The sequence below is a fragment of the Lutra lutra genome, chromosome 7 (assembly GCF_902655055.1).
Source record: "Lutra lutra chromosome 7, mLutLut1.2, whole genome shotgun sequence".
NCBI lineage: Eukaryota > Metazoa > Chordata > Mammalia > Carnivora > Mustelidae > Lutra > Lutra lutra.
The window spans coordinates 6,649,446-6,661,564 of NC_062284.1; the positions used below are offsets into that span (position 1 = coordinate 6,649,446).

The following is a 12,119-nucleotide window of genomic DNA, read 5'->3' on the forward strand; positions in this document are numbered from 1 at the left end:
CCCTGGTGTTTCCACCAAGTGACGTCAGACTGTAGCGGACCTCACCTCAAACATGAAATCCAGCCCTGAAATACACCTTAACGGTAGGGCATAGCTCACGGCTGTCGTTCCATGGGTTTGAATTTGAGATAGATTATTTTGGGTTCCCATCCTAAATGAGCAATTTTTGCTTGACTTCAGACTGTTAGGGGACTTTTTGTTTCTCAAATGCATGAAGGATTATGCCCTGATTTAGGGAGATGAAGCAGAATGTGTTACTTTTTGTGAAGGTGCATTGAAAAAGTAACCCCCTCGAGATTCAGTGGTGAGGTTTCTGCTTCTACAGTCCCCTTAGGACCCCACGCATCTCACGCCCTCACCCTGCTTGGCCTCCGCCCGTCCCAGAGAGAACACATGCCCGCCACTCCTGTTCTTTGCCTCACGGTCTGGAGCCTGCTCCATGGTCACCCTCCCTGCCTTTCCCCGTGGCCCCTCCCCACCGGCCCATCAGCTCCCGGGTCTTCCCACCTCCCCCTTCACACCCTGCTCCACACTGTCCTTCAAATCCGAAGAGATTTCATTTCCCCATATCTAATCTCTTGCACTGTTTGGGACAGCACTTTGCTCGAGAACCTACAGTGGTTTCCTGTCGTCTAAAAAACAGCAAACCTCAACTTCCCCGCAGTTTCCAGGACCCTGTCACCTCTCCACCAGCCTTCCCCATCTCATCTGGCATCACTGTTTACACCTAAACCGGAGGCCTTTGTGTATTCACAGGGTTCCTTCTCCCAGACTACCCCCTCCACTGCCCCCAGGGCCTCCCATTCTTGGCCATAGGGCAGGATCAGGTCTCTATCTTTGGTCCCGCTGCAAAGGTCAGCCCCTCTGCATGCCTTCACCACTCCTTCTCACTTCCTCCCACCGCACTGGCCTTGTCTGGTCCCCAGGGCCTGGGTGGGCCTGTGCTATCCAACCTCCATCTCCACCTGGAAAGCTCTGCCTCCAGGTTATCTACCCAGTTTGCTCCCTCTCCCTTAGGCTTCCCACCAAGGCCTTTTCTGGCCTCTATTTAAAACTGGACCTCCTCTCCCTGCTGCATTTCTTCTGCAGGAATAATCAGTGCCATCAGAAATACCGTGATTTTACTTGTTCATTTACTGTTCCTGCTCCCACTTTGTGGTTTGCTGCAAGACCCCAGCACCTGGAGTCCTGCCTGGGTCCTGTGGAATTTTTTTCGCTGGTATTGTGGGCACTGAGGTTCGACACAGGCACCATGAAGCCCAGGGGAGGAAGCCCTGACCCCAGCCAGATGGAGGGGAAGTTGGGGAGGGGCTGCTCCTAGAGGGGATGCTTCCTTGGTTTCATTGGTTCACCCTTTGGCCAGACCACACCACCCTGGCAATCTCAGGTCAGGCGACAGCAGGAAAGTGAGTCACTCAGGGCAAACCTCTCAGCCTTATGAGACACATGTCCTGTCGTCCTGTTGCAGTTGGCCCGCTTATGACCGTACAAAGTACAGAGGTTGCCACTGTGTGGCCCCAGGTACAGGGCACAGGCCGGGTGGCTGGTTCCTAACAGTGGGTCGCCCTGCTCCCTAAAGGCACCCTGACTTTTGAATTCCTGTCCATTTGTCTCAGCTGGGCCTGTGCTCCAAAATGCGCACGTGTGAATTTCCCAATCCTGGGTGGCAGGTGGAAGCGTCTCAGCAAATGTCAGCATCTTCGTGCGGGTCAAGCAGAATCACTACTGGGATACGTTTTTAAAAAGATATAAACAGTAAAAATGAACTGTAGATCATAAACACGCAAAAAGAGGTCGAAATACTCGTTAGGGAAATGCAAATTAAAACCAGAATGAGGTATCGCCCCACACCCACTAGGATACCCTACCGAGAAACCAAACCAATAATGAGCGTGGGTGAGGATGTGGAGAAATTGGAAAGCTTATGGGCTGCTGGTGGGAACGCAAACTGGTGCAGCCACTATGGAAGCCAGTATCCAGTATGGTGCTTCCTCCAAAACTTACAACACAGGACCACCACGTATGACCCAGCAGTCTCACTTCCAGGTCTACATCTGTGGGAACCAAAAGGAGAATCCCGAAGACGCTGTACACCCACGTTCACACCAACATTGCTCACCGCCAAGCGGGGGAAGTAGCCCCAGTGTTCACGGAGATCCGCAAAATGCGGTCTATGCGTCCACATGACTGTTCAGCCTTAAAAAGGAAGGAAATTCTGACACATAAAGGGAAATAAGCAAATCCCAAGCGCTTGCGTCTGTATGTGTAAGTATGATTCTACCCGTGTGCGGTAGCTAGTCAAATCCAGAGAGACAGAAAGGAGAACGGTGGTGGCCAGGGGCTGGAGGGAGTGGGGAGTTCATGTTTAATGAGCAGTTTTAGTTTCGCACGATGAAAAAGCTCACCAGATTGACAGCACACTGTAAATATACTTAACGCCACTCAGAAACGGTTAAGATGGTGGCTGGCATCTTCTGTGAATTTTATCACAATGAGAACTAAACATTTTCTTGAGAAGTGAGAACACAGCTTCAGGACAAACAAACTTTGTGCTCTACAATAAGACAGTTGTAAAATTTTAAAAAATAAACGACATGAATTCTGTAGCTCTAAAATGTTGTCACATCCCAAAGTATCATCTGGAAAGCACCCGCCACTTCAAAGGCCAAGGCACGCCGCAGCAAGACCCCATGCCCAGCACCGCCCTCCGGATCCCTCCTCCAAGCCGCCCTCCCACCCCAGCCTGAGAATTCAGAAAGGGCCACTTGGCTTACTTTTCTAATCTCATTTTATTCCAGAACAAATGGTTTTACAACAAAGCTGACCTTAAACCCAGTACATTTTCCCACTGGTAACAGTTTCATCTCCCTTCAGTCTGTAGCCCAAAGAATCGAAACTGCAGCCCGGCTGGGCTGGGAGTTTGGCACCAGCTACAGACTTTGAAGGACTCCAGAACAAAGCGCTGGAGCCAGGCCAGCAGAGGTCAATGCCATTGTCGGGCCCTGCCCCGAAGACAGGGAGGGAGTGGAGGACAGGCAACCTGTAGTGCGGTTTCAGTAGTGTCTCTCAGTTCCCGGCCCTGCTGCTTGGACCAGACTGACATAAAAATCACTGTCATTTCCTGCACGCGGGGGGGGGGGGGGCTGAGCGCACACCGGTCACCCAGCCACGGGAGCAGTGAGGACCCGGCACCTGCACGCGGTGTCCTCAGCCCGCCCCTGCTGGGGCAGCCAAGGGTCAGCAGCCGTCTCAATCCCAGGGGCGGGCTCAGGCGTCCCCCAGAAGAGGCTGAAAGGGAGCCAGGCACCACGCTGAGCACTGGGCACCGGGCCCCCAGGACAACCCTATGAGGTAGGCTACGGCATTAGCCCCATTTTACAGAGGAGGAAATGGGCTCAAGGGTGAGGTCACATATTGCTCAAGGTCCCAAAGCTGTTAAGTGGCAAGCAAAGATGGGGCTCAAAGGTCAGTGTGGACCTGAGCTCTTGCTTAACCTCAATACTCCCAAATTGCCCTTTGGGAAAGAACGCAAGAGGGGTGGCAGATGAGATCCTGACAGAGACAGCTCTGGCAAGGTGCATGCAACCCAATGACCACAATGCCTGTGGATCCAAGTGCCCGAGGGGACACCAGCCCAAGTGCGGAGATGGCTTCCCTGCCTGGCCCTCACCCCTTGGACATGCACTCGGCCCCCCTACACACTGGGTAGGGGGTCCCACACGGATCCCAGAACTCAGACTGCTGTGCTGTTTCTCAGGCTTGTGCTTAAGAGAGCCTCCTGCCTGAGTCGGGTCAAAATTAATACATCAGCGTCTCCACCCGAAGCTTACCCGCTTCCCCCCACCCTCGGAATAGAGCCTGGTGACTCCTGGTGCCAGCTCCCCACGTGCCTAGAGGGGCCCTGCTGGTCTATCACAGCCTAGCATCGAGGTCCTACTGTGGCGCCAGCCCAAGTTCTAGTTCAGAGAGAAAGGAAAGGAACGTCCCATAGAGTGGCCTTAATTCTACAGGCTCAGGGCACATTGAATCTGACAATGCCCGTGGAGGAAGAGGTAGAGGGCAGTAAGAGAAGAGAGCTGTACCCCAAGTCACTGAGCTCACCACCCCAGGGAGAAGACATCACCCCGAGATACCACAGCACAGGGGTGCTATCCACCCATGGGGGTGGGGTGACAGCTGGGATGGTCTGTCGGCATGCGTCCTCCCCCAGCTGGGTCCCTGCGCACCTGACATTTTCATAGTGTCTATAAAGTGCCATTAGCAGGCCACAGGGGTGGGGTTAAGTGCCCACAACAGCCTTGGACGGAGGGAGCCAAGAGGACAGATGGTCCCAGCTCCCTGGACCCTGGCAACAGGCTAGCCTCACCCTGCCCTACCAGGGACGACGTGCCCAGGGCTCTCCTGGCCCCCCGCGCCCCCCACGCTCCACTCAGAGGTCACCTGGGAGCCTCTCCTGCCTCACTCCCTTCTGTCCTGTGGCTCCCCCGTTCCTCCACAGGTGCCCTGGGCCAGGTCCTCCGGCCAGTACTGGTCCTCCATGTACTGTTCTACGTCCGTGCTGCTGTCCGGGTCCCGGTCCTCGGGGCGGGGTGGGAGGCTGCCAGCCTGCCGCCGCTCCCACTGCGCCTCCACCAGCCGGTACAGCTCCATGGCCGTTGTGGCGTCTTCCACCGACGAGTGCCCATGCTGGCCGACCTGCGGGCAACAGCCCTTGTCACCGCCCAGGGTCCCGGCTCTGCTGCCGGCCACAAACACATCCTCTCGGAATGAGTATGTGAGGCTCGGGACAGGGGGAGCCTGGGAGCTACTCAGGAAAGCAAGTGTTACTGGCTGCCCCCAAGGAAGGCCCCGGCTCTCGGGCTGCCACAGGTGGGCTCTATGTGGCGTGCAGGGACAGAGCCAGGAACTGCGTGGGGGACAGGTCTGAAAAGCCCAGCCCGCAAACCTGTGGCCGGTTGTCACAATCGACTGGGGAAGAGGGTCGGTGGAGAAGACACCCAGGGTGGCCTGTACGTGCGGGACAGTTACCAGGACCCCTGCACAGTGGAGAGGGAGAAGGACTAGCAGCGTGGAGGCTCAGCCACTGCCCAGCCCGGGGCCCCTCCTCACGCCTGCCCCCCGCGCCCGCCCCCCACACCTGGATCTTCTTGTGTAGCAGCTGCAGGGCCAGGTCCTTCAGAGAGACCCGGGTGCGAGTGTGGAGGCCGGGCTGCTGCAGGAGGCTGGGCACGTAAGTGGTGTCGCGGGTCTGGCTCCGAGGGTGCACGTACTTGAGGGCCTGGAAGTCATTGTGGAGCGCATGCCCCACCACCACCTTGCCCTTCAGGAGCTTGAGGATCTGTGAGTGGACAGAGGAGGGGGGAAGGCCCCACTGTCTAGGAGGCCCAGGACACTAACCACAGGGGTGTGGATCCCTGCGAAGGGGGGCGGTGTGGGGAGGGGAGACCCAAGCCCCAGGCTCAGCCATGCTGCCTTGAGTCCGAAGCCCTGGCCCTCGGACCTGCTACACCCCCCGACCCAAGTCAGCTCTCTAGCCAGCAGAAGAGCGCTCTCCACGGGGTGGCTGTGGGCACACGAGGAGTCACGCACAGAGTGGGTCTCCTAGCGAGTCAACACAAGCGACTGTGTCCTACTGGCGCCGGCCCTCCTCTCTCAGCCAGGGAGACCTCCCCACCCAACTCTCTCATGGCCCGTCTCGGCTCCCACACCAGGAGGCCTCCCCCAGCACTGCCCCGGTGACAAGAGGACCCTGTGGCCCTCTCCCGCGGTGGAGCAGACTTCAGCGCTGGCACGGTCTCCCCGCCAGCCCTCCGAGTCAGCTCAGCGTAAACGCCAGCAACGTGTCTGCCTGGACTAGTGACGCCACTCAGTGAAAGCTTAGCACACAGGAGGTGACAGACAGAGACCCGCTGGCTGACGTCCGTGGAACTGCGACGGGCCCTGGGGATTAGTCGAAAGCAGCAGCAGACCCGGGCCCTCTCCCCAGGATTCTATCCCTCTGCCCCTCAGCCGTGCGGGACTCCACTTCAGCCTGGAAACCTTCGCTCTCTGGCGCAGTGCTCAGCAGTTGCACTGTGCGTGTCTCTCTTCCCTGCCTGCAGCCTCCTCGGGCCCCAGGGAGGCCACGTCCAGGGCCCCAGGCCTGCAATGCCCTCCAGCCCTCAGAAGCGAGCCTGGCTCTCCCGATCACCCGCCGTGGGCTCCCGCGGCGTGCTTCTGCTGGCCGTGTCCGGCTTATCACTAAACCCAGCTTGCAGAGCAGAGGAAGAAGGTGCCATTTAGACTTCCGAGGTGGGGACACACCACCACACTCCAGTGAAACCTCCCTAACAAGCACGTGGTGGGAAGGGATCAAGCACACTCCGTATGGGCTGGGTTGGAGCTGACAAGACACAGTTCCGTTCCCAGAGCCCCACCAACCAGGCCAAGGGAGGCACCGAGGAGCTGAAGGGTTGGCCGTAGGCCTCCCGCCCTGTTGCCGCTATTCCCAAGTGACACACTTGTATATCATCTCCAAACTTTGGGAAAGGTATGCTTTAGGCCATGTCTCATGTGAAAAAGGAGGACACAAGACCACGTGTACCAGTATTTCCCAAATTCACCGAATCCCAAGAATAACCCAGAAACATTAAACAGCTCTGCGGTAATGCTTATTTGGAAAATACATGTTCCAACACAACTGATCTATGAGGACACCATTTGAGAATAACGCAAAATTTCACCTTTCCCTATGCATGATTCTGCCTTTGAGAAACATTTTAGTGAGTGAAGAATACTGCATCCAGGGCTGCCCTTCTCTGGCCTCACCCACCCGCAGAAGCCCCCGCCTCTGCACTCACCTCTTTCTGGGCCACCTGGAAGGGGATGGCCTTGCGCATGTGCTGCTGAGTGATGCCACTCCAGCGGGTACGGTAGTCCACGATGGGCATCTCTGGCCGGACGTACTTGTCATAGAGGACATCGCCGTGGTAACTCACCACAGAGCAGCGGGCCAGCTCGCTCACCCGCCCTCGGGGTCCAGTGCCCACCATCTCGCAGTCGATAGCCACGCACTTGCTGGGCCAGGGCCCCGCGGATTCCCTGGGGGTGGGCTTCCTGCTCCATGAAGCACCTCCCGGTTCATTCCTTGGACGCTGCGTCCTGCCGCTGGTGCCTTCAGTGCCTGGCAGTGCCCCCGACGGCGTAGGCGGTGGGGAGGACCACGGCTCTGGGGACACGCTCAGCAGCCCCTGCTCCTGCAGCAGCGCCTTCCGGGCCATGAATCGCTGGTGCTGTCGGCTCTTCCTCTTGTGCTTCCTCCGAAGCGCATCCTTGGCCTGCAGGCTAGCCAGGGAAGGGCACGGGCACTGCACAGACTCACGGCCTTCCTGGGGTACCATCCCAGTGGGCTCAGCGCTCGGGGGCAGGTGCGGTCTGGGGGGTGATTGCCAGCAGGGCGGCGCTCTGCAGAGAGAACACACAAGGCAGAGAGGCGGGGTGAAAGGGGGTGTTGGGGAGAGGTGTGCGCGGCTGGCCCCACAGTGCTCACCGCCACGCCGCCCTAGAGCCCTACGCTTTGTCTTGGGCTCGCACATGGAGTCCAGGACCCTGCGGAATCATCACCGCACTCAGTCAAGGCCCCAGGGGCAAGTCTGTTTACATGGAATCACTAAATAGTCCCAAAAACCTGAACAAGTATGATTATCCTCATCTCCCAGGTGAGCACAGAGGTTCCTGCTCAGGTAGGAAGACCCAAGAGCTGACGTGAACCCAGAATCCACCGTCTCAGCCTCCAGGCCACAGCTCACCTCCAGGTGCAGGAGAATCAACATGTTTTAGAGAGGCACAGATACGGGAAAATAAAGGCTACAGAACCAGAGAGTGTGTGTGTGTACATATACACACATACAAATATATACAGACACACACACAAAATTCCATTTTTAAGTTTTTAAAATTTAAGTAATTTCGAGACCCAGCTTGGGGCTCAAACTCGTGATCCGGAGATCAGGAGTCAGACCCTCCGGCCGGGCAACACAATCCCAGTTTTTTAAAAAAGAATCCTTTGTGAAAGGACAGACCCTCAGAAACTGGAGAAAAAAATTCGCAAGGGGCTCACAATAGTTGTGTGTTTTTGGTATGCGTTGACCAAAATAAGGTAATTGACTAAGGGACTTTCTACTTCACTCATTACAACAAACTCATCTAGAGTTTTCAGCAGCCGGGCATGTGGCTAAGTCACCACAGACTGCAGGCAGAGGGGCGCTGGGAAACCGGCTCAGCTGCCAGAAAGGAGAAACGGAGAAGGGAGCGTGTGCAGCTCCCTTCATCACTGAACACTGGCAATGTCCGGAATCTGGGTGGGTTTGCGAGTCCCGCGCAACAAGGCCAGCGGCTGCCCAAGAGCGAGGCGCGGCGCTTGGAAAGCTTCACTCCCTTGCTGAGTCAGCTGGTGCGTGTGCAGCAGCCCAGGAAACCAGGACTTCCCAGTGGGCAGAGCAGGCGTTCCCTCGGCTCTTTGGAAGTTACCTGACCTGCTACACTTCTGCTTCCTCGCATGAGAAATGGCCCTACTACCGCCTTTCCTGCGGAAGACGAGACCACACAACACACGCGCTCTGCAGACATTACATACAGCAGGGGCTCAATAACTACTTGCCCTGGCTCCCCCAGAGAGGCTAAGACTCTCCTCAGGTCAGTAACCAGCTCTTCCCAGGCCAAAGCTGCCTGGGCCTGGAACTCGCTGCCCCTCCCAAACCACAGGCCTGCCCCCTCTCACACCTCCACTCCTGTCTACACCCTCCGGCAAGCCCTGCGGGGACAAGCCTTTATCCCACCAGGTGCTGAGCACAGAGTGACCAGGGCGGATCCGGGACTCCAAGCAGCTTAGCCTCAGCACAGAGACAGAAACAAAGCACAAGGAGCATGCAGGGCTGGGTCAGAAGTGAAAGGGGAGCAGGACAGGCTGGAGGAGGATTCTGGGAGGCTCGCTGAAGGGATTAAATCAGTGTGAAGAAGAAAGAGTAACCCTCCAGCTGACAGGGAGAGGAACTGGTGGCCACATGAGGGGCAAAGGCTGGAAAGAGAAGGAACCCAGGGCTGAGGGAGAGGGGCCCGCCGGAAGCTTGATGCCACTGGGGTGCAAAGCACGAGGTGGGTCCCGGCCAGAGAACTGTCCCTCTCCCCTTTTTACCACTTAACCTCCTGTCCCCACTCTGGGAAGGCCACCACACACCTTGGTGGTCCTCCCCTAAGCCCTTGAGCGGGGATCGCCAGACTGGTCTCTGCTGATCACATGAGGGAGTCCCAGAGCACCGACGGGAGTCACTGACTTCCTGACCCCAGACAGTGACAATCTAGATGGGGAGCAAAGAAAATTCACCCCTCCAGGCCTGACGGCACAACCACAGAGGAACTTACTGCGCTTGAAGACGACAGTTACAGAGCAGCTACCTCACAGCGCTCTGAAGGTGGGGACCCAGACACGTGTGTCTTGTGTCTTTGTCCCTCCCCCAACAGCCGGCCCAGAGTGGCATCAAGCCGATCCTCTTCAGAGGCGTGTGAAGGGAGCTGAAGCCAGGGCTGCTACCTGCCGGACTGTGGGGACAGCAGAGCTGGAGGTGACGGGGAAAGGAGGCCATCAGACTCCCATGAGAGGGTGCTCAAGATGGGAGCAGTGACCTCAGGACAGACTCAGCGGTCACAGTAATGGACAGACAGAAACGCCGGGTTAGTGAAAGGTGGCGGCGGAGGGACCTGTTGAAGGGTGTCAGGAAGACCTGCCGGGAGCGCAGGAAGGGAAGGGAAGGGCCATCAGAGAACATGCAGACACCAAGCCCAGGAGGCAAAGCGTCCGCACTGTGAAAGGGCAAGGAGGCTGTGGAACACTGGAGAAGGATGTCGTTCACGGGTGAGGAGACAGGCTGGAGGGAACGGTGAGAGACCACTGCTTCTGGAAGGTGGCGAGAGTCTGGGCACAATCCAGGGACTGATGGGGAACAGGATCCCTACTGCCTCACAGGAAGAGCACCGGAGACGACTCTGCCCAGCAGGAGCAGAGATGAAGAGGCAGGCCAGGGGAGGAGCTACTGGGTGATGCCAGGCTTGGTGACCCGTCCTGACTCATCCTCCCTCGGGCTCGCTCATCCACTCCCCAAGAGGCCTTCTCCCTTTTAATAGTGCGCGTAACTATAATCAACATCCTCCTCTGGGCAGGTCACATATTAGAGCTGACGCATACAGAACCTCAGTTTGCCTCAGCCCAGCAATGGGGAGAACACGGCCCCTTCCCTTCTGTGCGAGGGCTCCGGGCCCTACAGGTCAGGAGCTGAGCCCAGGAGCAGGGTCAGTGGCCTCCCCGACCCTGCTGGCAAGATTTCAAAGCCAGAAGTGAAGCTCCCTGAGAAAAAGTGGCCTCGGGTTTCGAGACATGAAAGCAAGTCCTCTTCTACAGGCCCTGACCCTGCCGACACGTCAGAACCGACCATTAATCATCTAGGACATGTCTGGCCCATCCTGGGCCCCAGGAGGGAGCTCAGCGAGGTCGGAGAGAAGTTTGGCTCAAATAACACAACAGTTTCGATAAGGACACACTCAAATCTCCCTCCAGCCCCGAACCAGCTCCCTAGGGATCTGCAGCCACTGGGCCTCCCTGTGGGGGTTTGTGGCGTAAGGCAAGGACCCCAGCAGCAGAGTCCCCAGAGCAAAGGCTCCAAAGGACCCACGAAGTCACAGTCGCCGGCGGTGGCAGGGCTACCTGCGGGATCGGGGAGGCAGCAGGCGGTTGAAGGCCCCCTTCTTGGGGCCCGGGCCCTAAAAGCTACATGGCCTGGACCAAGTCACCATCCCCTGACCACAAAACGAGGGTTTATTAAAACCAAGGGTGAAACGAGGTTTGGGGGTCCCCCCAAAGCAGTTAGAACGTCTGTTTAAAACGCCGATCCTCGGGCCTACCCCCCGTCCACGCCGTCCTAACTGCCATTTTGGGGAACGGGAGCTGAGAAGCTGCATTTTTCAGAGCGCACGACCCCACCCCCCGAGCCGTGGTACTAACTGGCGCCCGAATTTGAGAAAGCCGGGCTCGCTGCGATCCCCCCCGAGGTACTCGAAGTTCCGGGCAAGGCAAGGAGAGCCCAGCAGCCCCGCACGATCTCCCTCCGCCACCCGCGTTCCCCAAGGAGCGCCGCGGGGGAGGCCGGGCCTCAGCCCGGTAGGGACTCGGGCGGTGGTCACTCGCTGGCCGCGGCGGCGGGGCCGAGCCAGCCAGGCCGAGCCCCAGCGCCCAGCGCCGCCCCCGCAGGCCTCAGAACCCCGAGCAGGGCGGGGACACGGCACAGGCGGCACCCGGGGCCGGGCCTGCACACCCGCGGGCCCCGAGAGCCGCTCCGCCTGGCCCCGGGGTCCCCTCACCGCGGGCCGGAGGCGGACACCGCGCGCGGACCCCGGGGCCGGGGAGACGCCGCGCCAGCCCTCCCGAGCCCGCCGACCCCAGCAGGGTCCCCCAGATCACCTGAAGCGCCGCGCGTGTCCTCCCGCCCGCACGTGGTGTCCAAGCAGCCCGCAGCTCCCACATGCCCGGGCAAGCCCCGCTCCGGCTGCCTGCCCATTGGCTCGCCGAGCCGCAGCGCCCGCCTAACCTTTTTCTGATTGGCTGGGAGCCTGGCTCGCGGCGGATAGGTGCAGGGCAGCAGAGGGGCGGGGACTCCGAAAGGGGTGTGGTTTGTGCCGGGAGCCGAGCCGAACCGCGAGAAATTTTAAGCAACCCCAGGGGACCGTGTCTCCCGTGTCCCGTTCCCCTGTGTGTCCCTCCAACCCCAATTCACCCCTCTCCCTGGGTCGGGATGTGGCCTCCTACGAGTTGCGTGCCGCTAAACGCGGAATGGTTTACAGAAGACACACCCACATTTGCAGAATGGGGATTAATAAATAGTGCCTACCTCCTCTCTGTCATGGGGATTCAGAGAAATAATGTGCACGAGGGTCACTAAAGAAAGATTTTAAAGTCAGGTTTGCTGCTTCGGCGCTAGTCTCTCATTTATCCCTTTGCAATACTTTCTTCCTAAGTATGAAGTTCCTACTGTGGGCTCAGCCCCCGGGATATGCGGAATAAACACAGTCCTTCAGTCTTCAGTTGCTCAAGG

General features: G+C 58.2%; 1 protein-coding gene across 2 annotated transcripts; it reads right to left on the minus strand.

Annotated features, from left to right (window-relative positions):
* Positions 1–2,770: 2,770 nt before the first annotated feature.
* Positions 2,771–11,564, minus strand: AEN (apoptosis enhancing nuclease). Of its 2 annotated transcripts, none has more exons than XM_047738028.1 (4): positions 11,489–11,564; positions 6,840–7,443; positions 5,138–5,338; positions 2,771–4,695 (listed from the first exon to the last, which is right to left on the minus strand). In XM_047738028.1, exons 2-4 carry the CDS (start codon positions 7,377–7,379, stop codon positions 4,459–4,461), a joined length of 978 nt encoding a protein of 325 aa, XP_047593984.1. In that variant the 5' UTR covers positions 7,380–7,443; positions 11,489–11,564; the 3' UTR covers positions 2,771–4,458. The 2 variants fall into 2 exon arrangements, with proteins under 2 accessions (XP_047593984.1, XP_047593985.1); XM_047738029.1 differs by lacking the exon at positions 11,489–11,564 and adding an exon at positions 8,817–8,969.
* Positions 11,565–12,119: the final 555 nt, after the last annotated feature.

Excerpts from the sequence above, each read along its gene's own strand:
- AEN (XM_047738028.1), bottom strand. The coding sequence starts at position 7,379 with ATGGTACCCCAGGAAGGCCGTGAGTCTGTGCAGTGCCCGTGCCCTTCC. Across the intron at positions 5,339-6,839 it reads TCCAGGTGGCCCAGAAAGAG|ATCCTCAAGCTCCTGAAGGG; the intron begins GTGAGTGCAGAG and ends GTCCACTCACAG. Across the intron at positions 4,696-5,137 it reads TGCTACACAAGAAGATCCAG|GTCGGCCAGCATGGGCACTC; the intron begins GTGTGGGGGGCG and ends TGTTGCCCGCAG.